Below are 27,562 nucleotides of genomic sequence, written 5' to 3'. Positions count from 1 at the left end.
CGCCTGATTTAAATGTCACACCTGAACGCTCACATCCTTTTAATTATGTTTGAAATTATGAACATTGTTCAACATCATGAAAATTAAACCTTATTTTCAATAAGCAATCCTGAAAAATATTTGGGGGTGCTTAACTTTTTTCCAGGTGTATATATACATACAATGAATCAACATATTCTATATATAAATACAGCGAATCAACATATTCTATATATAAATACAGTGAATCAACATATTCTATGTATACATACAGTGAATCAACATATTCTATATATACATGTGTTGTGTGGAGTAGTGACTAATTCCAAGTGTGACAGAAGTGAGCCCGCGGAAACTAAGTTGGGAATACTCTATCGTAAATGCAGTGAGGATCAAAAGATGATAGAGTTAAAAACACAAACGAAATTAATCTGAAAATAAACACTTCAATGAACAATTTACATTACATGCTATATTTTTGTTACCGTAATTTTCGAATTTTTTATATCCCTTTTCCACTCATTTTAGAATCTATGTTTTTAGCGAATCATTATTTTGAATCAAAAATTTATTTATTTGAGAAAAACCATAAATATATTGATACTTATAGCTCCCTCCTCGATGGCTTAGCAGTCAGTCTGGGAGCTTATAACGCTAAAAATCGGGCTTCAATACCCGCGGTGGCCACGGCACAGCCGATTTGTGTAGGTTTGCGCTTAACAACAACAAAAATCACATATCACACAATACAGTAAGCTGTTTCTTAAGTCCCCTAGTGGGTCAACGATAAGTTTATGGACATAAGATGCTAAAATCCGGCGTTCGATTTCCCTAAGAGGACAGAGTGTAGATAGCCAATTGTATATTTTGTAACTCTACATTAAGAAAACAACAACATAGAAATTTATAGGGGGAGCGAAGTGGGTGTTGGTCTCCTATACTGGATATGATGCCATATATGATATGCAAACAATTTGTATGAACCGTTCGCCGTATTATTTTGTTTTACGTTATTAGTAATTGCATTTTTCTAATAAACGTGTAATTCATGAATTTAAATATAAGTTGGAATGTAGATGTTATACGAATAACATGATATAATATTGATGGTTAGGGCGCTCGACTCACAATCTGCGGGTCGCGGAATCGAAACCTATCGCCGAACATGCACTTTGAGCAGTGGGCCGTTATGATGTGACTATCAGTCCCAATATCCGTTGCTTTAAAGTATGCTGTAGGTGGTGTTGACTAGTTACCTTTCCTCTAATCTATCACTTCAAAATGAGAGACGGCTAATACATATAGTGTGGTTAGGGTGCTCGACTCACAATCTGTGGGTCGCAGATTAGAATCTCCGTCACCGAACATGTTCATCCTTTCAGCTGTGGAGGGATGGGGCTATAATGTGACGACCAATCCCACTATTCGTAGGTAAAAAAGAGCAGCCCAAAAGTTGACGGTGCGTGTTGGCTAGCTGTCTTCCCTCTAGTCTGTCACTGATAAATTAGGGACGGCTACCTGGAGAGGAGATGGGCGCCACTAGGTAAATCTGCCCGAGAATCACCGATGATGCCTGAGCATCTAAGATGCCACAACGGTCATAAGCGGCCTTGGTACTCAAAACAAACAAACAACATTATGATGACGTATATCCGTTGGCTTTAATCATAAAAATATTAATGAAGGTATTTTACATTTGAAAATCAACAAACCATATATTAGTTCCAAATGTACTCCACTCGGACGTATTTTTGCATTACCTGTACAAACGTTTTTTGTTTGTTTTTTTAATTCTGATTTTGGAACTATGGATGAACTAAAGTTTTAATGGTGCAAATATTTAAACGAAATTAATTTCCTCGTCATATTAATGGAAATGGTGGTTGAGAAATTATATCACGTGATACTTGAAAAAATGTTTTATCTGTTGATGAAAACAGCCATATTTTAGTCTCTCTCTCTCTTTTAATTAGAAAGTAATATATTTTTAGTCATTTACATTCAAGATAAGTTTCAATATTTTGTGCACAGGTAATCTGGAATTAATAAATGTCTTTGTGAACAAGGTATGAAAAGTCATACATTTGATTCTCGCCTTGGGCTAATATTAGTACCAGAATGGCCATTCCATACAGCTTATCTTGTTTAGCCATTCTTTTATGTCATCACTTCTCTTAGGTGTGTGTGTGTGTCATACCAAAGAGAAAGGGTGGTCATATATTTATACAAGTTAATATAATGTATCTAATTTCTCTTTAGATGTATGTAATGTGAATTATCACCGACGTAAGTAATCTAGGATTATGGGATACTGCACTAGACCTTTGGTATGACTTAGCTTTGTGGTACAGACACAATCCTGCCATATCTTGTTTTGTCAAGACACATTTTTTTTATCTTTTATAGACTGCAAAATTTTGATTCCTCTCTGCTTTATTAGGCAGTAAGCTATAATGACAAGGAAGTCAGCCACGGCATTATAAGCCCAAGCACATTTATCGTATACACAAGCACTGCAGCTCACAATTCAATCTGTTCAGTTTTTAACATACGAGATACAGACCAGTTCGGCCAAGATAGAGTTGTTGATGTGTTTCAGGAATGTACCATAGCAATATGCAATCACCAAGTTGAAACTTTCATTCAGCTACTGTTTTGTTGCGATATAGAATTTATTGTATAGCTACTTTAACCAACTGTTGACGCACAAATTCATATCTATCAAATAATACATAGCACACATACTCGACGTTGCTGTATGACAAGTACTACTAACTATGTCAGTTGCTTCTGTCATAGCTCCTGATTAGTAATCTGTGATACCCATCCAGAATTGTCACTTCTCGTACGGTTTATAGTCACTGATGCTGCAATAACTTTGATCATCGCACAGAAACCAGGATCTGGATATTCAACAAATGGATGTTCTCAATGGCTGGCAAGATAATATATTGGCACTACAGAGTTACTGACTTTGACAGGGTTGTACATTGAAATTGTACTATTTTAGCATCACTATTCAATGAAGTCATAACTTTTGGATTTATAAATTTCATCGATCATTACAGTGAAACATAATTCACACAGATAGTAAATTTCTTACCATAAAAGTAGTGACAGTAGTGTTTGACAAATACCACAATTGTAAGCAGTTTCTTCTTTGTAGAGAATATTGGCATTTAGGAGTTGTTAGTGTGATTACACATTCTATATTGCTCTGTATCTGTGAAAAACCAATTAAATTTAACTGCCAATAGTGTCAGTGTTCAGTATGAATGGAAAATGTTGACGAGAACAAGCCAACACCAGTGCTTCAAACAAAGCACAATTTAGGGACTTCAATACTTGTCCACATTCAAGTATCCATATAAAGTTATTGCCAGCTTTATGTAATACAGACATGGTGCAGCTATCTTGAAGAAATTGGTCATAAACAAATAACATTATGGTGTGAAACTTAGAAATATGCAAATCCTTTGTTTGTCTCAAGCAGGGACCAGTCCTTGACCACTGCAATCTTTTTAGTGTCAGTGAACACTGTGTGACCAAGATACTAATGAAAACACTTATGGGTTCAACTTCATGCATCTCTGATAAGCTGAAATATCATTATCATGGTCTCAGTAACAGCTTGAACTGTGTAAACCAAATGTCAAACACATAAATGAGATATACCTTCCATTGCAGTTTTCTTTAAGTGTAAGCCTTTCAAGAATAGCAGGTGTTTTAACACATTCATACATTCTTTCCCAAGTGCCGAATGCAGTCTTATGTAGTTCAGTTCAACTTGTCAATAGCCAGATCTAATGTACTAGACCAATAAACTCTGTTTAACACATCCAGACATTCATTCACGGCAAATGGAAGGCATAAATGTGTCACCACATTCATCCACACAAAATATACCCACAGCCTAGGAGTTTCATCCTTCTTCTTCATAATAGGTACTGGAAATGACCGAGCTCTCTACAAAAGTGATAATATTCTATTCTTTAAAATCCACTTGATTTCATTGCTAGAAACATCCCGATACTATAAGAAAGCCTACACAGTGGTTGGTTTATTGGACATGTGACCTATATCTATGTGATGGCATGACTGTTGTTCGACCCAGTTGACCACTTGGCCCTACAAAAACATCAGGAAATTCCATGAACAAGTGAGTGAATTCTTGTCTCTGTGTTGAGTTCAGATTGGTACTACAGTCCCCAGTCAGTACCTAAGATGCTTGGAAGGTCATAGTTTGGACACAGTACAGTTGCAAGAATGAAAGCTACACACACTGATGTTGGAACAATTTGATAGCAGTGGTGCTAAACTCCACTGAGAAAACTTGTTACCTCTATATATTATATAAACCACACATTTGGTTGCTATGTTAAACGTGTTCATAAAACAAAGCCAGAATCAACATGTATTTAGCTTTATAATTAAAGCAAATGATTTAACCACAGTCCTTGCTACAATCAGACTACGAGTTTTTTTAACGTAATTACTAGGAACAATTTGTTTTTCTGAATTAGTTGACACCATACTTTCTCACAATAAACAACTAGTAGATATCATGCAATGCCACTGGAAGACTAATTTATATCTTTAAAAAATCAATTTGCACTTATATAGCTTTGACAAATTTGCAATGTAAAACAAACACTTCTAACATCACCAGAAGGTATGTAGCACTTCCATACTTCACACCAGTCTAATCACAGAACTTTAACAGATAACTATTTTAACGATTGTAGCCTGTTTTCCAGAAAAAACTCGTTATTCAAATGAAACTTCAGAATAGCAATCTCTGGATTAGCAATTCCTGAACAAAGATAAAAAATAATTACCTTCATTTGGCAAGCAATAGTGCCTAGATAAAGAGAGAGACATATTTTTTCACTCATGTGTAGCTTGTCACTATCTGCCAGAACAACATTAGTAATAACAAAACAAAGTTGTGATGCCTGACATACAAGGTTGAATAAAATGTTGGTTAGTTCAGATCCACAATAAATTCTACCTTCATCCATGTATCATCACCAGTAAATACCATGTGATACCAAGTACATGCTTGTCTGAACTAGTTAACAAAATGGTTACTAAAGTGTCAATTCTGTTCAAGGAGTATAGTTCGTTGTTCTAGTTTACCGTGTGCATGCTTTGATCATACGAGCTACTGGCCAAATCCATCACATACATTATTAGTTTAAACTAGCCAAAGTAGCTATGGTCATACCTTGACATTAAACATTCTGTGTATTTATTGCCGTACCAACCAGAACTTTCATCTAATAGCCTTGTAAGCCACAATTAAAACAGGGGCTGCATTCTTAGTGCTCTGTAGATGGTTCCACAGGCTAATGGGAAGAAAAATCCAGGACTTTCCAGGACCAAACTGTCATTTTTAAGGACTTAATTTACTGATTTTAACAGGATATTAACTCCACCAAAACTAAATAACTAATGTCTTATTATATTTTAGAAAAAAGTGCAGTAACAGCTATACAAAACGTTCTAGTAATAACACATACAGAGAAAATGCAAGTAAAATATAAAAAACTTCCTTTTTTTTTCGCAGAAACTTTGCATCGCACACAGTATTCTGTGAGTATTCTAGACGCCAATTAGCATAAGTGTTGATACTCACCAAGATGGATTGAATTTGCACTTCCCTGGTATATTTGAATAACATATGAGCTATAGAAAACACTTATTCAAACGGCAACAACAACAACAACAAAAAAAAGAGGTTATGAAACGAGCCGTTAAAAAAAAATCTAAATGACTGTGAATTACTGAACAAATCACCAAGAACTTCTCGCCACTTACAGTTTCCAAGGTATTCTTCAACTTTTCTCAACTTCAGTTTAATAGCAGGTGATAAAGCTAAGATCTCCTCTAGTGTGTAACCAAAACAAATATCTATTGAACACATTTCTACTTGTTAGAAGGACATGTCAACTTGTACCTGATTAGCTATTGAATATGCATCACCACAAGTCACCATGCCAACAAAGCCAAGATTCACCCATACATATATTGTCGTGCTCATTAACAATGTCGCATATCTTGTGGCTTCCCACAATATTTAAACGTTTTCTCAGTTTAATCTGCATTTTCACCTACCAAAGAACTTTTTAAAGATTTGTTTGTTTGTTGTTAAGCGCGAGGCTATGCCCACCAAGAGTATAGGAATCTGGTTTTAGCAGTGTGAAACATCAGACTTACTGCTGAGCCTCTGGGAGGCCTTTTCAAAGGACTTGAAACCTTGCGAGTTAATAAAACCTCTATACTTCAACATGGTGTTCAGCCTGTAAGTTTTTTTTTTGTACGATAATATAGCCACGTTTAAATGATATTTAAAACAATAATTGTTCTGAATAATTTTATTTGTTGTCAAGGGTATCATGTATTCACCATTCACACAATATTGTTGTATGGTTGTTCCTTTGTGTGCGGGTTCTCTGAAATTATCTTGTGAATACAGTCCATGCGATGAAAGCAAATTACTTTATATTCTTCTTTAACGTTCCTATAAGCTTGAACACTTGTAAACTGCTATAAGTTTTTGTAGGCCTACGTTACAAATAACTTTCAAAACTATCTAACAATACTAAGAGTAATGTAAAATTAAACCAATTTTTTTGCCCAAAGTAACCACAGTAGCTAACACACTGATTTATTCTACTATCTCCTTGAAAAAAGATTATCTTTCTTTATTAATTTCTTCTCTATGTTCAACTCACTCTACTATCTCTTAACTATATCCTGTATTTATAACCTAGCTTTGAACGTGTTAGAACACTTTACGTCACGTCCTTCGAAGTTTATAGGTGTTCTGAGTCTATCTTGTTAAATCTTTCTATCTGAGCGTTATTTTAAATCTACATCTTCCTATAGCCAACACTTCAATGATAAGATTAAAAAATATAGCTTACAACAATATAACTATTACTAGTAAGATTATGAACCTGCTTTTGAAAATTTTATTCATTTTATATCCAAAAGAAAACTAAAAAGAGCATAAAGAGATAAATAATATTAATAACATACATCACAACACTGTATTTATAGTTCTAACTGTTCCTTAAAAGTAGCAGATTCTCCTAACAATATTTAGTAATGGTGCCCAAAATGTTACTATATAAATAACTGATGAACCAATCAACAATAAACTGGTGGGTTGTCTTTAATGGAAAACATTTGACTATTTCATACACAGTGGTTAGGTTTATGACACTCATTCTAATATACAGGGTGTCCCAGAAGTCTAGACCCATAGAGAAAATAGACATTTTATTCTTAAAGTCAAATAAACACATTACTAATGTCAGTTGTACATTTTTCAGGAAAGAAAATACACTAATGGAAAAGTATACCAAGAATTTATACATGCATAGCTGTTAATGGCATGCAATTTGAATAATATATAAATTAAGAACACATTATGTATTTTTCCCTATGGGTCCAGACTTCTGGGACACCCTGATCTGTTACTATTTTAATATGCATTTTACTCTCTTTTTATTAACAAATTTTATTGCACCACATATTCCTGAGCCCATCTAGTCCAAGTAATAACCTATATAAAATGTTCTGGGAAACAGACCAGATCTTCTTTTGCTATCCTTTTAAACACCAGTAATTTAAACATCTTCAACTCACCATCATTGCTTAAAGAGGATCAAGCAGGTACATCTTATCATTGTGACTATTACTGTCTGACTAAAACATTATTAGTGTCTGAAGTGCTCTTCATCATTCAAATAGCTAGAGTCATTTGCATGTTCATGAATATGATGTCCTCTAATAAAATTATTAGCAGAACACTGACGCCTAGAGATAAGCATCATCATATATTACATCTACCTCTTTCTCTGTATGCAGTCTTAAAGTGTGTATACATACCTTGTCAGCTTAGAAGGCTCCTTATTGTTCAAAGAATATGTATGATCATGGCAAGGCAATTTTATACTCGGTGGTTTAGTAGCTTTTTATGGTGGATTTTATTTTTCTGCACATTTCATCCCTCTACTTGGTAATTTTTTTCCTATATGGATTAGGTTAATATTCACAATCATGATGAAAGTTTTTAAGTTTGTACATTAACTTAGTAAAGCTTGGCTTTTCAAAACCAGCAAGAAATAATACTTTAGCTCTGATACGAGTTAGGATTGAGTTAAGATTCCTTGAGGAATATAAGGCAAGTTCTAAACAGTTTAACAAGGAATGATAAAAAAGTTTGATATCTCAGTTAATGCCCTAATACATTTTTATTTGTTTATTGTGACTTTTAGCATTCTAACTATCAAAAAAATCTGTTTCAATTGTATAGAGTTGGGTGTGGTGAAAACTAAATACAAATTGATAAAATTTAGTTGAATGGATGGCAACATAAGTATAGAGGATGACGTTTTGAAAGGAAAAATTTTGAAACGTTGTCCTCTGTACTTGTGTTTCTGCAACAGGCATTTGCTGTCCATTCAACCAAGTTTCATCATGAATACTCTGCCTAAACAATCTATCAAGTACATAAAAATGATTATATTTGAGCAGATAACATTCTATTGTTTATCAGATGATACTCAAACATTAGATAATCTTCAATGAAACTATAGTATAATAAATCTTCATATCAAAACTAACAAGCTGTGATTTTAAAATGTTTTGGATTATATTAACTAGCAATGATCAACAATTAAGACTGGGTTGAGCAAGAAAATAGTTTAGCATGATATGAAACATTGGAACTGCATAAGAGTTACGTGAAATATTAACATTGGTGACAGAAAGAATGTAAATTAAAGATCAAAGTATTTTCTATGTTTGTTTCATATAAATAACTTTCACTTCAGCCACTTTTTTAAAAGGTTTTATTTCAGCAGTCTGTAGATAATAAAATTCTGCATTATTCAGGCTTAACTTTGTTCCTTATCTAGTTTATTAAGGCCAAACAAGTGTAAAGTTGACAAAGTCGATACAGTGTTAAAAGAAAGTAAAAATAAATGCAGTGACAAGCAATCATAATCCATATCACTTGATATAGAAAAATAAAAACACCATATCAAACAAACAAATAAAAGGATATTACGTTATTTTACAAGAAGGCAGAAATGGAAATAAAATTCACTAGTTTATGGATTGCTAAATAATATACATTACAAGAAGCATATAAATATACACAATAGATTTCAGCTATGATTTAGACCCAGGACACTTTACCGAAATATACAGCCATTACTTAGAAAATTCTTACCGAAGGAATAATACTTGTAATTATCAAAATTAATTTATATTAACATTTTCACACTGACAATATTGTATATATATAATAACTGTTAAACCAAACTCAGGTATTGATGCATTGCCAATTTTACCAGGTTTATACATGAAAAAAAAATTCATTCACAGAAAATTATAGTAAGTTTTCATTTCTACTTGTACATTCTTTGTGTAAATGCTTATTTTAAGGTGTGAGGGAGATCTAGAAAATATAAAACAGAAGTTTAGAAACTTCAAGAAGACATGTTCAAATAAAACATATACATGCTTTTCAGCTATTGTGTTGGATGAAATCAAGTTTTATAGGCCATTTTGTTTTGCTAATGATCTTTCTTTGGAAAACTTTCCTGTTTGAATACTTAGAAGTTACTAAAGACCTAGATCTTGATCCAAAACTTATCTGAATTATAGTTAATATCTAGTGGAGTTATCTTTCATTCCAGTGGCTAGTAAGTATAAAATTAAGGATTTTCTCCAAATATGAGTTTTCAATTAAGCTTAATGTGATTATTTCAGAAATGGGAGTATCTTTATAAACATTTTTAGCCAGACTTAAAGATTTAAGTACAGCTGGCTAGGACTGTATGTAAAGATACTTCCATCACATTGTATTTGGTAGCATCAGGTTAAGTCATACTTGGTAGGACTAGGGTTTAATTTTTTTAAATCAAAGAGTACGTTACGGAAATCCAACTCAATTGCAAAGAAACAAACAGTGAAATTATTATTTTTTATTACTTTATTTACATCTGTAAATTTTGGCACACTCCCTAATTTTTTATTTTCAATAATTTATGTTATAATGAAACGTAGTTTAAAAGCTTAACACAACTGCAACTAATAATGAGTTAATGCAGCAATCATTTCTATTAGTCAGACGCTACTGATGTGCAAACACATCAATCAGCAAAGGGGCTATAGCTAGGTGTGAGCATAAAGATGTACAGTCCCTTAGCACTGTACAATAGTTGTGTGTGTTGCCCTTTTGTGAATGACAGAAACAAACTTTTCCCTAATGTTTCAAGTCATGTTATCTGATATTTCTGCAGTGGTTTGTTTTGGTTACTGTTTCATCTACAAGAATTTGATCCAGAGTCATTTGAGAAGGATGATATAGAAGTAGGATAGTAATTATGAGCCTTGTGATTCTGAGTCTGATGATGAAAGAGGTCTGGACTGTACAGACCAGATAAATGTTCAAATTGATTTGTCCATAACTGATACTGCCAATCCAGAAACTGGAATATCAGCATCAGTTGATGGATGGCAGACTGTTCAAGCTACATATGTTAATCCAACTGGTAATTCTTTTATTGCACAGCCTCAAATAGTTGCAGGTTTGTTGCCTGGGGCTGTTCCAGTTGACATTTTCAAACTACTTGTAACGGAGGATGTTGTGAATATAATAGTCACTGAAACAAATAGGTTTGCTGAACAGTTTTTGTAATTGAAATGCCTAAAGCTTAAAAGCAGAATGTGGCAGTGGTCTGCAAATGATAAAAAGATTACTGGTCAACTGATCCAGTATTGGCTACTCTGCTTGTCAATACCATTATTTCATGTGATAATTTTGAACTGCTGCTAAAGTTTTGGCACTTTAGCAATAACAAATTTGCACTAGAAGGAAACAGACTGTATAAACTGTCAGCAATCTTTAATGCCTTACTCCAAAATTTCCAGGAAGTGTATGTGCCTTAAAAGGAGTTGTCAATCCATAAATCAATGGTTTTGTGGCATGGCAGGCTGGCATCCTACCAGTATATACCTGGAAAGAAGCACAAGTATGGTATGAAGCTTTACTTTTTGTATGAGCTTTCTGGGTATGTATGGAATACCCTCATTTACGGTGGGAGGTCAGATGTTATTGCCAGACTTGGGCACACTGATGCACTAGTGTTAAAGCTGATGCAGAGACATTTGAACTAAACATTGACAATTCTTAGACTGGTATGTCATTAGCAAACAAACTGAAAAGGAAGTCGTTAGTTAGTGGAACATTATGACAAAGTTGAAGATATCTTTCTGAAGCTGTGGTGGCCACATAGCTGAAAAATGGTGAGTGTATCTGCTGCAGAAATGGGCACATTGTGGTGATGAAGTGGCCAGACAATATATATGTTGTCCATATTTCATACCAGAAAATTTGTGACCAGCCACAAGGTAAATCGGTATGGTGAATGTGTTCAGAAACCCAAATGCATTCTCAGCTATAACCAGAGCATGTGGGATGTTGAGTGTAAGGACCAACTAATGTCCTGCTATACACAGCTTCAGAAGTCACTCTGGTGGTACAAGAAGGTTGTGTTGCATTTTTTGGATATGGCTATGACTAGTTCTTACCTCCTATATCACAAGCATGGAGGAAAACAGCCACAAGTGGTTTAGAATACAAGTTATACGTTCAGTACTGTTTAGTGTTCGACCAGAAATGCGACACAGAATTCACACCCAACAACACCTCGGCACAAACGTTTTTCCATCACAAGTTTGGTGACAAGTCATGACTGTCAGGTGAGTATTATCCTGATATAATACCAGTGACAATGAGTAAGTCCATAGCAATGCAGAGATGTGTGCTCTGCTACAAACAAGGGTGGCAAAAGGAGATGTGTTATCATTGTGAAATGTGTATGGCTAATAAATTTAATGTAAAATAAGAATGAAGGATTAGAGGGACAAAGTGTTAGTAGATGGTGTGAGAGTCTGAGGTAAATCAGTAAGAAAATGTGGTTTTGATAATGTAATTATTTAGTTGGGTGTCTATATGTCTTGGCTTTTGTAAACTATTGAGCTCCTAATGATGACAAAGTAATATATTAAAACATATACAGTGTATGAGACTGCCAGCAGTCTCAAATTTTTCATTTTTTACAATGTATTATTGAGTAAATGTTTTATCATATTTCAAGATTGAGGACAGTCTCATTCAAACAATTTATTTAGTGTATACTATTAAGATGGTTTTCTTCAACAACTGTGGTTTAAGTCTGGCATATTTGTGACAATGCTAAGTTTCATGTATGTGTCTCAGAGTTGATAATGAAAGCCTTTTTACTTAATCTATCATTTCAGCATCAGAAAAATATATCTTTGCAATTAAATTTCTATATAACTCACTGATTACTCAGTTTCAGAGTTGTTTTGCTTGTTTATTTGTTTTTAAAAGCAAAGCTACACAATGGGCTATCTATGCTGTACCCACCATAGATATTGAAATCAATTTTTAGCATACCACTGAGCCACTGGGAGGCTTTCAAAGTTGCCATGATAGAAGATATCTCTAAGTATGTGATCAAAATAATGGTGTTGATTCTGCTTATAGCATCCATGTTACATGTTGTAATTCACACTTAAGTTATTTCAATTTACATTTAGCAACATAATCTTCCACACATCTATAAACATAAGCCAAAATGCCAACTCCTTGCATTTGACACTAAATATAATTTGGTACACCATGAGGTTAAAAATGTGGTTTTCAATGATTACTTACTACCTGAATGGCAAATATAGTCATATTAAATTTACAATGAAATATCACAAAGAGACTGCATTACTTTTTCTTGACACTCGAGTTCCTGACAATGAAAATAAACTGATTGGTACATCTAATCACAAACTCATATTTCACTCATGGCAGTCTTGATAATTCATAACAATACTGATTTATTTTTAGGAATAATTCTGGGGTACTAATCACTATGTTGCAACAGAATAAGCATCTTTTTAATTATACCAATCCCATAGTTGGGAGACCTAAACAAAGAATTTAGATATATCTATCTTCAAGTTAAGAATGTTTTCAAGCATACTGTAAGACTATATTAGTTCTTCAAATTCAAAGGTGTCATTCCAGCCATAAATTGTATCTTGGAGAGAATCAGGGAACATTGTAACATAAAAGCACAACATTAAGCATTGCCAGAGATGCTGTAGAAAAATGATTAACCAGTGTATGTCAAAAAGTAAAGAAAGCCATAAAACACACACACACACACACAAAGAATGGTAAATCAGAATGCCTCAATTCATTAAGATGTCAAGTGAAACATTTAAAGTTTCCACTGGACACTTACTAAGAATAAAATTGTGTAGTAATCTTATAAAGTTCAGAAATAGCAAGAAACAGGTTGTGTTTTACAAGGTGATTACAATATCTCAAATACCTCTTATAACAAGAATTGAAATTCAGTTTTCTTGTATCATCTGAAAAAAATATTTTATAGTTCTTTTGATCAAAGAAGATTATATTACTACAGCTGGGACCATGTCTCTTAAATGTGTTGAAATTAAAGAAAGATAAGATTAACTAATTTTTTACAATAATTACTCGCAGTTCTCTTCATCAGTTGGTGTGGTTTAGAAACAGTGATCAGATGGATTAATTGAAATTTCTAATTTTTTGTCTAATTTACTTTCTATTAAATTATTATATTCTGATTCCTATCATGGAGTGTTGTTTATGAAAGTGTTACCATCTTCATAATTCTGATTCTTGATTGCAACATTACATTTCATTGCTAAAGCTTTGGTACATGTTCTCCATCTATTTACTATGGTTTTATTTTTATCTATTTTTGCTACAAGTAGTCTTGGCTGTTCTTTGTAAGTATGATATTACTGTAAGTGGGTATCGAGTATGGTGGCAACCACAATTTACAAAAAATAGATGGATATTTTTCATATTACACATTTAGATGATCCAGAATATGTTACTAAACTACTTGAATATTTAATATAGATACTTCACATGGCTGAAGAAAGAGTTGATCTTGGGTTCATACCACCTATCAAGTGCATGAGCTCATGTGGGACTTTGAAGACAAATCTCTATCTTTAGCCATTCAAATATTATCTGTACTATGAAAATGAAAAAAAAAATTGACTATTTAGAATTTCCAATGGATGGATTACTATCTGCTCTGTAAAAGGAAGTGTAATATGCTGACCCATTTAGGCTTATATCAAATACATTTTATATTCTGTAAACCATGACCACCACCCCAAAAAAATCTGAAGCATCGTTGAGAATATTAAGTTAAATGCAGAATATACAGCTCATTATTATCTTAATTTTCCTGAATAAGCCTTCAATAAAACCTAAACTTCTTATGGCATTAAGTCTCAAGAATGTTTTAATGCTTGAGGAAACTTGCTTGTATTCACCATCATCAAAAGTGAGTAAATGTCTTCATATACCTCATAATACTTGGATAACAAAAATCATCACAAATTTTTAAACAGTTTGGATTTAGTGATGTGTTACACTTATATTGAAAAACAAGGCTGTTACTGGATAAATACTAGTAGTTATTTACTGGTCCACAAAGTTTCCTGGCAATTTTTGTGGAATAATGAGAGGAAAATACTGTACAATATAATTATGCTCATTAAACCATAATTTTGAAATTATAATTCGATTTTTCTACAAATATCAGTCTTTCCACAAGAATTACTGAAACCAAAGAAAAACATTTGTATAATTATTGATAAAGTACCCAATTTGAAGTTCTATTAATCTACAAAAATATTTTTTTTGTCTTTTTTATAGGCTTCATTTCCATCCTGCATTTAAGAATGAAAGAAGTTCACTAGCAGGAAAACTAAGGGTATCTTACAAAGATTTTATCCCATTGTAATAGATTATATAATAAGGTAAGGCCAGACTTAAAAAAATTGTTTGCTGTTGGCAACCCACTCCTCTAAATGATGGGTAGGTAGATAATTTCTTTCTCTTTTAAATAATCATTACTGTTGATACTTTCATGATGTAAGTGTATGTATATATATGTTACATATACATACATATTGTTTTCGTGATTTTAATATGTACTCTATATGTATTTGTGAATATTTTTCCTTTCAGTTTTTTAAATTTATACTGAGTACTTCTATTTTGAAGTTTTTCAGGCCTCTGCACTCTTTTATTTTCACTTTCACCTCTGCTTCATTCTTAAACGTTAGTTGGCTTTATAATATATAAGCAATGCTTGCTGGTAAAAAGTTTTTAATTGTACTGAAAGTTTTTGAAAACTAAAATTTTATCAAAATGTACTCTGACTGCATAAAATGACTCAAACATTATTTTGAGTTTAATAACACAAATTTGGTTAATAACCAATTGACCATTACTACCTTTCTATAAGTGCAGTGTAGGCTCAAACAGCAGACTAAATCATGCCGAACCAGAAGGCAACAAGGAAAATGATTTTTGGGAAACATCAAATTTCTGACTCACCATTAACCAACTAGTTGACATCCACAATCTATAAAACAGCAGATATGTTTCAACAATTTTGAAACACCCTGTTTAAACAGTAAATAAAAAAATGCTTACCTTAACTTCTTTAAGAAGTAGGGACAGCTACGGAAATTTCACTGAAATCCCTATTCCTTTTTCCTTATATATATATTTTGTGCCAGCAAAGGTGAGTGATAGCAATGACAAAATTGTTACTAATAATTCCAGTCAATTATAAGTAAAACCAATTTTTAAAACAAGTAAAACTACAAGACTTTAAGCATCTACTTCATTGTTGGCCTGAGAAATCAACAAATCTTTCTAACTATGTGGGTAAACCATACCAACCTCTCTGTGAATTTCCTTGCAAACTGTATAATAACTTATAACCAACAGAAAGCAGAGATTTTGAGAAATACATCTATGGCTTTCACTTCAATGCAAGTCAAACAGCTGTTTTTTTTTACATTTCATAATAATTTACACTGAATTTATTAATTTGATCGGCAAATCTATTTTGTTAAACAATACCTTTAGTATTTCAATGAGCACTATATCTTGTTGTCACTGTCATTTAGAAGTCAGATTTGTAGCCTGTGAAATTCAAAGATCCTCAAAAAGGTAGAAGCTGAAATTTGGTTTTAATTAAAACTTTTTTTTTTCTGAAGTTGATTTTTTTCTCTTTGTCAAATATGGTTTTAATCTTTCAGTCAGCAACGAAAATTTTAAAAAACTATAAAAAGAAATAGACCTGGCTGTTTTCTCTGTCATAATTTACTTCTCGAAGAGCAAGTTTGGAGCATTGTTGCAAGTGGGAAATAAATTTTTCTTAACATACTTGTAACTGAAATAGAATTATAGTAAATATTTAGTATTTTTGGAATATTTTATTCTATCAACTGATATATTTTTGTGTGTTCTATATTACATTTTAAAGTTATAGAAGTTATTTTTTTCTAATCTGACATTTGTGAAGAGCACTCAGGGATAGCCCTAGGGAGCACCTGGTACAGAAGTGCAAGCAGATCACACAGGGAGTACTACTAATATTTACTTTTATGTATGTTTTCAAATTTGTTATATATTTCTTTGTCAATTCATAAGTATTTATTTACAAGGTTCTAGAGATTATTACAAATCAAATATGAAAACTGTATATTGAATAAAAATATTTTTAACGTTAGTCATAAAATCACCTTTCAGTTTTTTTGGTCAATGTAAAGTTTCTAAAATTCACAATCATAGTTCAGATATTGCATAAAAAGTCTTATTTTTCACTTGTAACAGTTTTCACTTACATATTATATGTGTGCATAAAATAAGGCTTTTAAGAGTTACAGTACTAATTATTTCATTTTGCAGCAGCTTCAGGTCTACTGAACACTGGAAGCAGGTTTTGGGATGCTTTATCCCCATTGCTTCTAGTTTTTGTCCTCAAGCCATTTTGTATTGAATATTTCCATAAAACAAATACATAAAAAATGTCTTCAGCAACCCACACTTCCCAAAATGTCTTGGTTCATGGTTGCCAACAGCAGACAAACAATTACATTTTAGGCCTAATTTCAAATTTTCAATATCATATTAAAGACACTTAAGTGCTTACTGTTCTTAATATATCTATCATAGCATAGTATCACATACCTTACTAAAAGGACAGTGTAAAGTATTAAAAAATACTTTGCACAACAATAGATTCTATTAATTTCTAAACATGAATTACATATCACTTCAACCTCTTGATTCTGCAATATATATATGCTGTTACACAAAATAAAACCCTCTCTCTGAAATAATTATATTAAACAAGGTATATATTTTTAGGTTTAAAGAAACTGTAAAACAAATATGCCTGTCTCTCATATATATATATATATAATATCTGCTGTGTAAACAACAAAACTAGCATTATAAGAGCTATGGTTGAACATGGCAAGACTAGATTTTAAACACACGTTGTATGAGTTTAGTAAATTATTTTCTGTGACTACTTAAAAAAAAACTGTAAACTTATCTCCTACATTTATGGGATGGAACATTTTTATTTCAACAGAATGTTGCTCCTACTCTACGATGCCTCAGTGCCAAAGTATCGATCACCAAAATTACCTAAAAATAAACAGCATTAATTAATGTCAGATATGTTAAAACTAACATCTCTTTTATGAGTAAATATGGTAAACCATTCATTAATCTTGTATTGGACTGTTGAAAAAAAATCCCTAAAATTTACTTACGTAAATACAATAGTTATCAAGAATTATATTTTACTTCACACAGTAGCAACAACAACTAAAGACAGCAAGTTTTATATAAAAGATAAAATTTTGAAGTATAGCAAAATTATTATTGTTCCTCTTTAGGGAGCAGAAACATAATGCATGAAATTCATAACTATGACAAATGGTATATTTTAATCAATCTATTTCATAGTGGGTTACTCAAAACATTAGATTTGTTTTAGCACAAAGTTACACAATTGGCTGTCTGTCCTGTGTCTAGTGTTGGGATTAAGCTCTGATATTTGGTGTTATTAAATGGAGGAATACTGAAAACATAAACCAAAACAAGATTTGTTTTACATTTTCTTTCACAAATAAATTACTTAAAATTAATATGAAGCCTAAATAATTATTTGATTCACCACTTGTCACTGAGTTATACCAGTTTTACCAGTAGCCCTTGACAAGAGCAAATCAATAAAATAAGTCTAGGCTTCTTCTAGTGGTGAACATATGTTTATACAGGATTTGAAGAATATGTAGCATTTATACTATTGATTTATTCTTCTAGATTATTCAGCAAACAAGCTATTACAAATTACTCCAATAATATATAAACAGAGGTTCACTGTGATAAGTAAACACAACTAAAATATAACATACAAATAAATAATTTCTTTTAAATTTCAAACCATTAACAAGTCTTAAAAAGTTTCTCATAGAAAATTTTACACAAAGAAATTGATATTTCATAAAATTATTTCTGACAAAACAAACTATTTACTCACCAATTCCTGGTAAGATGTAAAATTTTTTATTCACTTCTGGATCAACTGCTGTAGTCACAATATGGACTTTTGGAAAAGCATAGGCAATTGTATGAACACCTAAAAAAACATTATTCAAACTGTTTCGTATTCTTTATAGTATGCACATTTATCAATACATACACATACATACTATGAAACCACACATTCTGAATACATGAATTTAAAAATCCTACTTTCAAATAAATTCATTTACATTTTAAGCTTTATCATTTCACAAAGTGTTCACAGTAATAAATTACTTGCAACATATGACTTTGTAAAAACCCAATTTTGACTTGTTGTGAACAGCAGCTACATCTTGGTGTCAGGCTGACCAAGTAATTACCTGCAACACAAGCTATCTTTGTATTCAAAAATTATTACTTTATATATTTATTTATTTAGTGGTTAGTAAGTAAATGAAAGTACAATATGTTCATAGGATGAATGGTTTGGTTGAAATTATGATCAAATTAAAGTTTAATTTCAAAGCTATGGACTTGATTGAATGAAATTGTATTTATTTTCCTTAACTGTTACTTCTAAGTAATTTGAAATCTCAATCACATTTAACTTTTAGTTTCAATTATACAAAATGTATAATGTGAGAATTCATACCTTAATGACTTACACAGAAGGGTAAGCAAATGCTCTTTGTACCAATATTTCAGTAAACAAAACTTCAAGAAAGCTGACTGTAAAATTTCCATTTGTATAGCAGTTGTATCTTAAAAGTGTAGATTCAACAAACTCAGAGTACCATACTATAAGGATTACAGCAACTACTAGAACTTGATTTAACACATTAAGTTGTTTTACCTGATTCTGCAGCTAATAAGGAACAGAACAGAATGTTATCTTCTGGAACATCATGATCCAACAATACCCGTGTTGCCATCATGGCTGCAGCACCACTAGCAACTGTCGCATCCATCAAAATAATCTGATAATCTTTAATATCCCTGGGTAAACGTAAGTAGTACAACTGTGGGGAAATAAAAATGTCTTTCTTTGTACCCTGCCTGTGGCTCAAAACTATACTCAGTCCATCACTTGATACAATGAACTTGTATTTTTTATATATACATTTACATCTTTCTTCACAGTGATTGCTGTATAACATGTCAGTCACAGCAATAAACAGCTCTATAAATGCAATGCAGTCTTAAGAACTTTGAAAAGTAAACTATAAACAAAAGTGTTTCAATTACAGCATTCGTGTTGTATATTGTAATTCATGCTTAAGTTCTTTCAATTTACATTTAGCAACATCATCTTCCACAGGTCTATAAAAATAAGTCAAAATGCACTTTAGATCAAGAGGCCCACTCCCAGAACTTGACTCTAAATATAATTTGGTGCACCATGAGGTTACAAATGTGGATATTTTCATAACCCAATGTAGCTAAGCTGATGAAGCAAGAAAACTTATTAGGCAGTACATAAACGATTAAAATAACCTGCAACTATAAATGCTTAGTTATAACATTTCTCTTAATTTAACTAATTTAGAGGAATTTTGTAGACATCTACAGTCAAACGTGATTTTCATCACTTGTTAGACCTGATTTTGCAAGTTCCTGTGTTCAACGTTGTGTCATTTAATTCACTATACTGTGTTCGAGTGGTTTTTAAGGGTTTTGATGCATTTTAATAGTCCCAATGAAATTTGCTGAGTACATCTTTTAAAGGATTTAACTCCCCAAAATGTAAACAACTTTTTATAGTTACACACAATTCTTTATGATCATTTATATGTGTAACAGAAAATTTAAGAAATTAACACTTAAAATAATTTAAAGAAACAGCCTTGTTAGTTCAGGTGTAATCATATAAAACTGACAAGCTTTTGCTGTCTCGAGTCAGCTTCAAATGAAACCATGAACCATAACATAAAAATCTAAGAATCTACACTGTAATTGTAATAACATTGGAAGAGTTAATCTTGGTGGTTGATGGTATTTTGATTTTATGAAATCTTTTTTTTATCTTAACTCATTATTTATAAATCAGGGAAGCTAGGTACAAAAAAATAAAATAACTTCTTTAACCTTAACAAGACTAATTTAATGAAAGTTATAATTTTCCTATACTTAAAATGTATTTCCGATAGGTACTTGCCTCCACTCACATAAATAGCTATTCTTATTCTGTACTGTCCTCTATATGCAAAATAATTTTTTACTTATGCCACAAGCCCATATCCCCCCTACATTGGAATTTGACTGATTCCAATGCGTCTCTCATGCAAATCATCATGTGACAATCCTCCACCAATAAGAGTGCAACACAATCTTATTATGCATGTGACTTCTCTATTCAATTCTACTTAACTATTGCTTTGAGTATGGGCAGAAATTGAAAGCACCAGTGTTCAGTGGGGAGGAAATAAGTACCTATCAGAAATACATTTTCAATATAGGAAAATTATAACTTCCTAAAGGGTACATTGCCCCCATTCATATAAATAGCTAAACTCCCACCTTTAATGTGCGGAGGCACCGGTGTGAAGGAACAAAGCATCCAAAGGACACTCCTTGAGATGAGAGAGAGACATATTCAAAAATCTGATGTGGGAGACTGCACCACTTCTGAACTAGGTATACTCTTTGTCCATCTGAGAAAGGTGTCACATATATGGGTGGAAAAACAGAGAAGCACATCCAAGTGGGAGAGAATTATGGCTGGATAGTGATCCGAACCATGCAATATTTATGAAACTCAATCCCATAAAATATAAAAGTGGGTAAAAGCAATGGATGTGCCCCTAGGTGTAGAGTGGTTAGGGAGCAACAGAGTGTATATGGCAAGTCAACTACAATTCAAAACCCATGCTCCTGGGAACTGACATCCACGAGGGGTAGGATGAGTATCATACTGTTGGTAAGTCAACTACAATCCAAAACCCAGTTGCCAGATACTGACATCCATGTGAGGATAGGAAAGAGAATCGTACCTTCGGTAAGTCAACTACAATTCAAAACCCATGCTCCTGAGAACTGACATCCACGAGGGGGTAGGATGAGGATCATACTGTCGATAAGTCAACTACAATCCAAAATCCGGCTGCCAGATACTGACATCCATGTGAGGATAAGAAAGAGAATCATACCATCGGTAAGTCAACTAGAATTCAAAACCCGGCTACCAGGTACTGACATCCATGTGAGGACAGGAAAGAGGATCATACCGTTGGTAATTCAAATACAACCCAAAACTCAGCTGCCAGGTACTGACATCCATGTGAGGATAGGAAAGAAGATCATACCACCGACAACTCAACTACAATCCAAAGCCCAGCCATCTGACGGAGGTAGCAAAGAGGATCATACTATCTTCACCTCAAGTTCAAGAGACTGGAAGGAATCTAGAACCACCCTGACTCCTGAACAGGGCACATGTGACTAAGATAAATTAATACATCAATCCAGAAACCTGACATCCGGTATCGAAAAGATGTCAACATAATATAAATCAACTTTCTCAAAAGTGAAACTTACCGGAATCAACTCAAGAGCAATAAAATTCTCGGATTAAGATACACTGAGGGATAGCAGAAGGGAAAGAATCATAACAATCCCCAGTACCTCTATTGTGACCCACAACATTGATGGAGTACAACTGAGGGAGGAATATAGAAATCAATAATACATGTGTGAGGATTTATGTTGATTTGTTCTACTCTAAATCCAAAACCCAGCCACTGGGAACTGACTTCCACATGTGGGGTAGGATGAGGATTCCCAACTGAAGGGGTGAACTGCAATTTTGACATCTCACTCCCTTGTTTTTTTATGTTTCATACTGGAGGATATCATGTCATTTATGCCAGCAAAACACCACTGCCTTAATCTCAACTGAATGGTTTTATAATCATTTCTATATTCTGTTTATATTTCATTATCACATTCAGGAGGATGCCTCCAAGGTTCACTACCCCAGCAGCTTGGAATTGGAAAGTGATAAGAACTCTCTAACTCCACTAGAAGAAAAGAGGGGTAAAACACAGTGGAGAGTCCAGAGGAATGTCAACACCTAAGACAGTGCAATGGGTGACCACGAAATCCTATTATTAAAAGCAGACCATACAATTTATTCAATACAAGGCAGCTATCCCTTTCTGCTTTACCCATGTAGTCCATGGGTAGGTACAGTCCAAGACGAGCAATCTCATAAAGCAATTTTATCACAAGAAAAAAACTACCAGAGACCTTGTGCCAATCACCACAGAGCAGAATCCCAATGATGAGGGATAATAATTAAAAGGGAATTAATGCCCCTGAAAACAAAATAAAGAAAAATACAAAACAAACTTACCCAGTCAAAGTAGTATTGAAGTCAGAAGAATGGCTACAGGCAGAAGACGATAGCCCGAAGAAAAAGAAACCATAATCCTATGCAAATAGTAAGAGTAGTTCACATGCCTGATTGAAGAATTTCCTTCAGCAGATGACGAAATAAGATGCCAGAGAAAAAGCAAGGTGTCAAATTTGATCAGAAGACACCTGGAACAAAGAACGGGAGGAAGATGATAGAGAGGATAAGCCAATTGAATCAAAAGCCAAACCCAATTGGTGAGGGTGGAAAGAGAAAATTCACAAATAGAGGATGGTTGCCAAGAGATAAAGAGGTAGGAATAGGAACCACGGAATGGAAACCATGAAGGGCAATATAACAGAGAAGAGCATGTACAGGACATAGAAGTCTATCCAGATCAGTCCAAGTATAAAGATGGGAAATGGAAATAAGGGAAATTGGCAAAAAGGAGGAGTTACCGTCCCTAGCTGCCGAAGTTTTGGGTAGGAAAAAACGATTCAGATAACGGAGAATATATGTAGGATGATAAAGAGTACATGAAACATTGATGGGAAATAAATCAGACCATCGACTTCCACAGGCTAAGAGAAGAAGGAAATAAGTCTTAGGGAAAAGGTGAAACAAGGAGCATGTGGAAAGTTGTTCGAACAAAGACAGTGAAGTACCACATTAAGATTCCAGTCCAAAAGGGCAGCCTGCCACAGAGGACGATGAATCCAAAAGGAATGCACCAACAGGGAAAGTGTAGAAGAGATAAATACACTACAGTATTGGGAAAAACGAAAGGTGTGGGACAAGGCCACCCGATAATCCAAAATCGAGGAAACAGCAGCCCTCCGTTCGAAAAGCCAAGTAAGAAAATCTGCAATACGAGGGACAGTGGGCCGATCAGCTGAAAAATTCTGGCCTAGACCAATGGTGGAACACATTCCACTTAAACTGATAAATTTCCATGGAGGAAGGGCGAATGGAACGAGACAGAAATGAAGCTACTTGTTAGGACAAGTCTGATCACCTCACCAAGGACCAGATAAAAACCAAGCATGAAGACAGAGGACAGAAAAGCTGGATGAAGCACCAGTGACCAAGGTTGACGAAGAAGAGAGGGAGACAGAGGAAGAGGTAGTGGATGGATAAGTTGGAGCTGGAGAAGCTGCAGAAACCATAGCTGAGTTAGCCAGTAAGGAGCAATCAGAAGGACTAGACACGGAGTGGTATGGATGATCGCAGTCAAAGTGAAAAGGTTAGGCCCAACTGAGATGGGTGTTGAAAAAAAACACCTAAATGGATCAGATATTAGGTAGGTTGAAAGAATGACATATCTAATTTCATTAACCTGCCAACTTGTCCATATAATGATGGATAATGATATAAAGCGCAACCCAAGAGCATGTAGGTGATGAGCAAATGCTTGGAACACCTGACAAAAAACATACAGGGCCGAAGCAAGCCCAAAAGGTAGTGCGCAAAACTGATAAATCAACCTTGGATGAACAAACCAAAGATATGGTTGAGACTGCTGAGATATTGGGATAGGCAAGTAAGCATTTGCAACATCCATGTTGGTCATCCACAAACCTGGAGAAAAGGGCCCACTTGAAGGTGACAACTGATTCCATGGTAAAACGGGGGAGACTGAAAAATTGATTAAGGTGGGTCAAATCTATTACAGGCTGCCAGTATCCAGTTTTCTTGGAGACAACAAACAGCATGGAATAAAAACCTGGAAAAAGACGATGAACAGGTTCAAAGGCTTTGTACTGCCTCTGAAAGACACTGATTGGTGATGGGATACTGAGGCAGAGGGAAGGAAATGAGTAACCGAGACAAGGAAGGCAGGGAAAGAAACTGGAGTACAAGTCCCTCTGATAAAACCCGAATAACCCACTGATCTGTGGCAAAAGATCGCCAAAGAGAAATAAATTCACACAATCGAGCTCCCACCGGACCAGAACCCACTGGGTAGTCACTGGTATTGGTGGTGTTGTGCCCATCGATGTCAAGTAAAACAACGAGATCAGGAACCCCTGGAAGAAGGAACAGGTAAAGGCTGAGAACTAGGATGGGAAATGGGAATACACGCTTGTCGTGGTTTTGACTGTGACAAATGAGCTACCAAAGAGGAAAGGGAAATGTGTTGATGTATGGATTCCACACATGATTCAAAAGCCCGCTGAAGAAAAGGGCCCATACGTAAATCCCTGAGATAAGTGGGCAGCAAATGAACCTGGTACAAGGCCACATCACAACCCAGAAAATCCCGACAAAAGATAAACCATGTGTGTAAAGCAACAGCCAAAGATCCCAAAATGGTAAAATAGACCCTAACTGCTGAGAGTCTAGAAATGGACAGTCGCCTGATGGCTAAATAAGGAGAAGAAGAACTATCATGTAAGAAAGAAGGATGGGGATCATAGGAAATTGGAAAAATGGATAAAACATTACACACCTGAGAAATCATGTCTAAAAATGCCATATTAGGCTATGCGGATTCCTCAGGTGGGGCATAGGAAGACCACTGCAAAATCCAGTGGTGAAAAAAATCTATCAAAATCTTTATCAGGCTGAACAGGTTTGGCTTATTCAGGCAAAGGTAGTTGACTGTATAACGATCAATCTCTCAGTGGATAATCACTGATAAATCAAATGATGCATCAACCACACCTGCAGCCTGTGAGAAAAGTGCTTGCAGGAGGTGTAATACTCGAAGTGGTAACATTAACTTCAAAATTCATTTCAAATTATGCATCAATCAAAAATGTTGAATAGACAAATGCAAATGTGAGAGAAAAAAATAAAATAATAAAGACTGGAAAATGAATTTAAAGTAAAAGGCACCAGCAATATAACCATAAATTATTAATAAAGAAATCCACTTTGAAATTAGAACTATTAAATTTATGAATGCGAGGCACACAAAAAGCACAAAATATCTGAACACAAGCACCTCCAACCAGGAAGTAATAGTTAGGTAGAATTGAACAGAGGTAGTCTCATGCATAACAAGAGTGTGTCGTACTCTTATTGGTGGAGGATTGTTATATGATGATTTGCATGAGAGATGCATTAAAATCAGTTAATTCCAAAGGAGGGTAGGTAAAAGGCTTGTGGCATACATAAACATTTTTGCATATAGAGGGCAGTACTGAACGAGAATAGCTATTTATGTGAGAAGAGGTAATGTACTGTATCAGAAAATCATATTCAACTACAGGTGTTTCTATTACAGCACTCATATATAGTTTATTGGGGTTTTACTTCACTTCTCTCTCTCTATAGATATACATAGGTACATATACCCACACACGCATATATATATATATATATGGTTTTTAATACTCTCAGGGTATCTAAATGTTGGATATTGTTAGGTTATGCATGTATGTTTTTGATATCAACATTATCTCACTCCTTCATTAACAAAGTTGGTTCAGTATTCTTCAGTAGTCATAATAATTCATTATTACTTTTTAAATAAATTAAGACTATTTCAATTTATTCTAAAAATCAATTTTGTTTTTTTACTGTCTACAAATGATACTCAGGTTGAATATTTTTCTAGGTATTCCCAAAACTGTAATCGTATACTCAAAGCAAAATCATAAAAATTGCCATTTAAAACTACTCGAAAACAAGTTAAAATATTCCAACTATTACCTACCTCTGGCTCTCCTGTGTCTAAATTGGTTTGGATTAAAATTTTACCCAATCGCACATCTTTCAAACAATCACGGAGAGCCTGTTCCATTGTTTCTCCTGCACGCATAATGGATACTCCACAAATCTGCATTAATATAAAATTTAATGGTACATAATCTAAATTTTGTTTAATAGTCAATTATAAGATATTGGAAGTATATAATATTTAGAACTAAAGAAGAATACTATGACAGAAAAAAAAAGTCCTATTTTTTCAGTAGGTTTTGTGATATGTGTGAAAATCTTGTATTTATTAATCAGAAACAGCTAAGTATTTCAGAAGAATTAATTTCACAATAAGCAAGTAAACTACAAGAAAATTCACCAATGTTTAGCCAATACATAATGAATCATTTTGCAGCTTAAAAAACAGTCTTTACAGAAATGTTCTAGCTTTGTTGAATGACATTTTGGATCCTCCCCCAGTCCCTCCTCAACCCATCAGTTCAACCTCTATACAGGTTCTAAAACAATCTAAAAATCATAAGAGCAGAGAGAAATGTTGATAAGCACCTCAAACATTCTGATAACATAATTAAAAAAATTAAATATGGCTGCCTTTAAATTCAAATATCTATAATATCATCTAATCATAGAGGAATGTTTCTCTGTTGTTTTCTACACAAAGTTAGTATCCTTTTAATCACAGATATCATGTCATATAACCTTACCTTTTGAACAGTACTTCTTTTACCATGGTAAGTACAACCTTGAGGGGTTTCCACAATTACATCCTAAAAACAACATTTACTTATTAACATCATACATAAATATACCTTTACCTTTCTTGTTCAAATTATTTACTGTATACTTTAGTATATTGTTGTTATATAACGAATTTGTACATTTTTCTTGTTTTCAGTGAATGATAAAATGCAAAATCTGTCAAACAAACATACATGCCTCGTAAAATAACAATTCATAATACAGGGAGAAAAAAGACATTTTCTAAAATACAAGCACAGAACAAAAATTAGTTTAAATTTTTTACTACAATTACACCAACCCTTCTGGAGAAATTG

At 33.7% G+C, this 27,562-nt stretch overlaps 1 protein-coding gene across 1 annotated transcript in view; it reads right to left on the bottom strand.

Moving 5' to 3' along the window:
- Positions 1–17,316: 17,316 nt before the first annotated feature.
- The window catches only part of LOC106462036 (uridine-cytidine kinase-like 1), a gene marked incomplete at its 5' end in the record, with an annotated part of 31,174 nt that continues 20,928 nt past the window's right edge, over positions 17,317–27,562 (bottom strand). Inside the window, 5 exons of the mRNA XM_013921907.2 lie at positions 17,317–17,602; positions 18,504–18,602; positions 19,344–19,509; positions 26,503–26,625; positions 27,212–27,274. Of these exons, the coding sequence (XP_013777361.1) occupies positions 17,562–17,602; positions 18,504–18,602; positions 19,344–19,509; positions 26,503–26,625; positions 27,212–27,274 (492 nt within the window). The remainder of the gene's footprint in view (positions 17,603–18,503; positions 18,603–19,343; positions 19,510–26,502; positions 26,626–27,211; positions 27,275–27,562) is intronic.

This window comes from Limulus polyphemus, unplaced genomic scaffold (assembly GCF_000517525.1).
Source record: "Limulus polyphemus unplaced genomic scaffold, Limulus_polyphemus-2.1.2 Scaffold1079, whole genome shotgun sequence".
NCBI lineage: Eukaryota > Metazoa > Arthropoda > Merostomata > Xiphosura > Limulidae > Limulus > Limulus polyphemus.
This window is presented reverse-complemented; position numbering and strand designations above follow the sequence as displayed.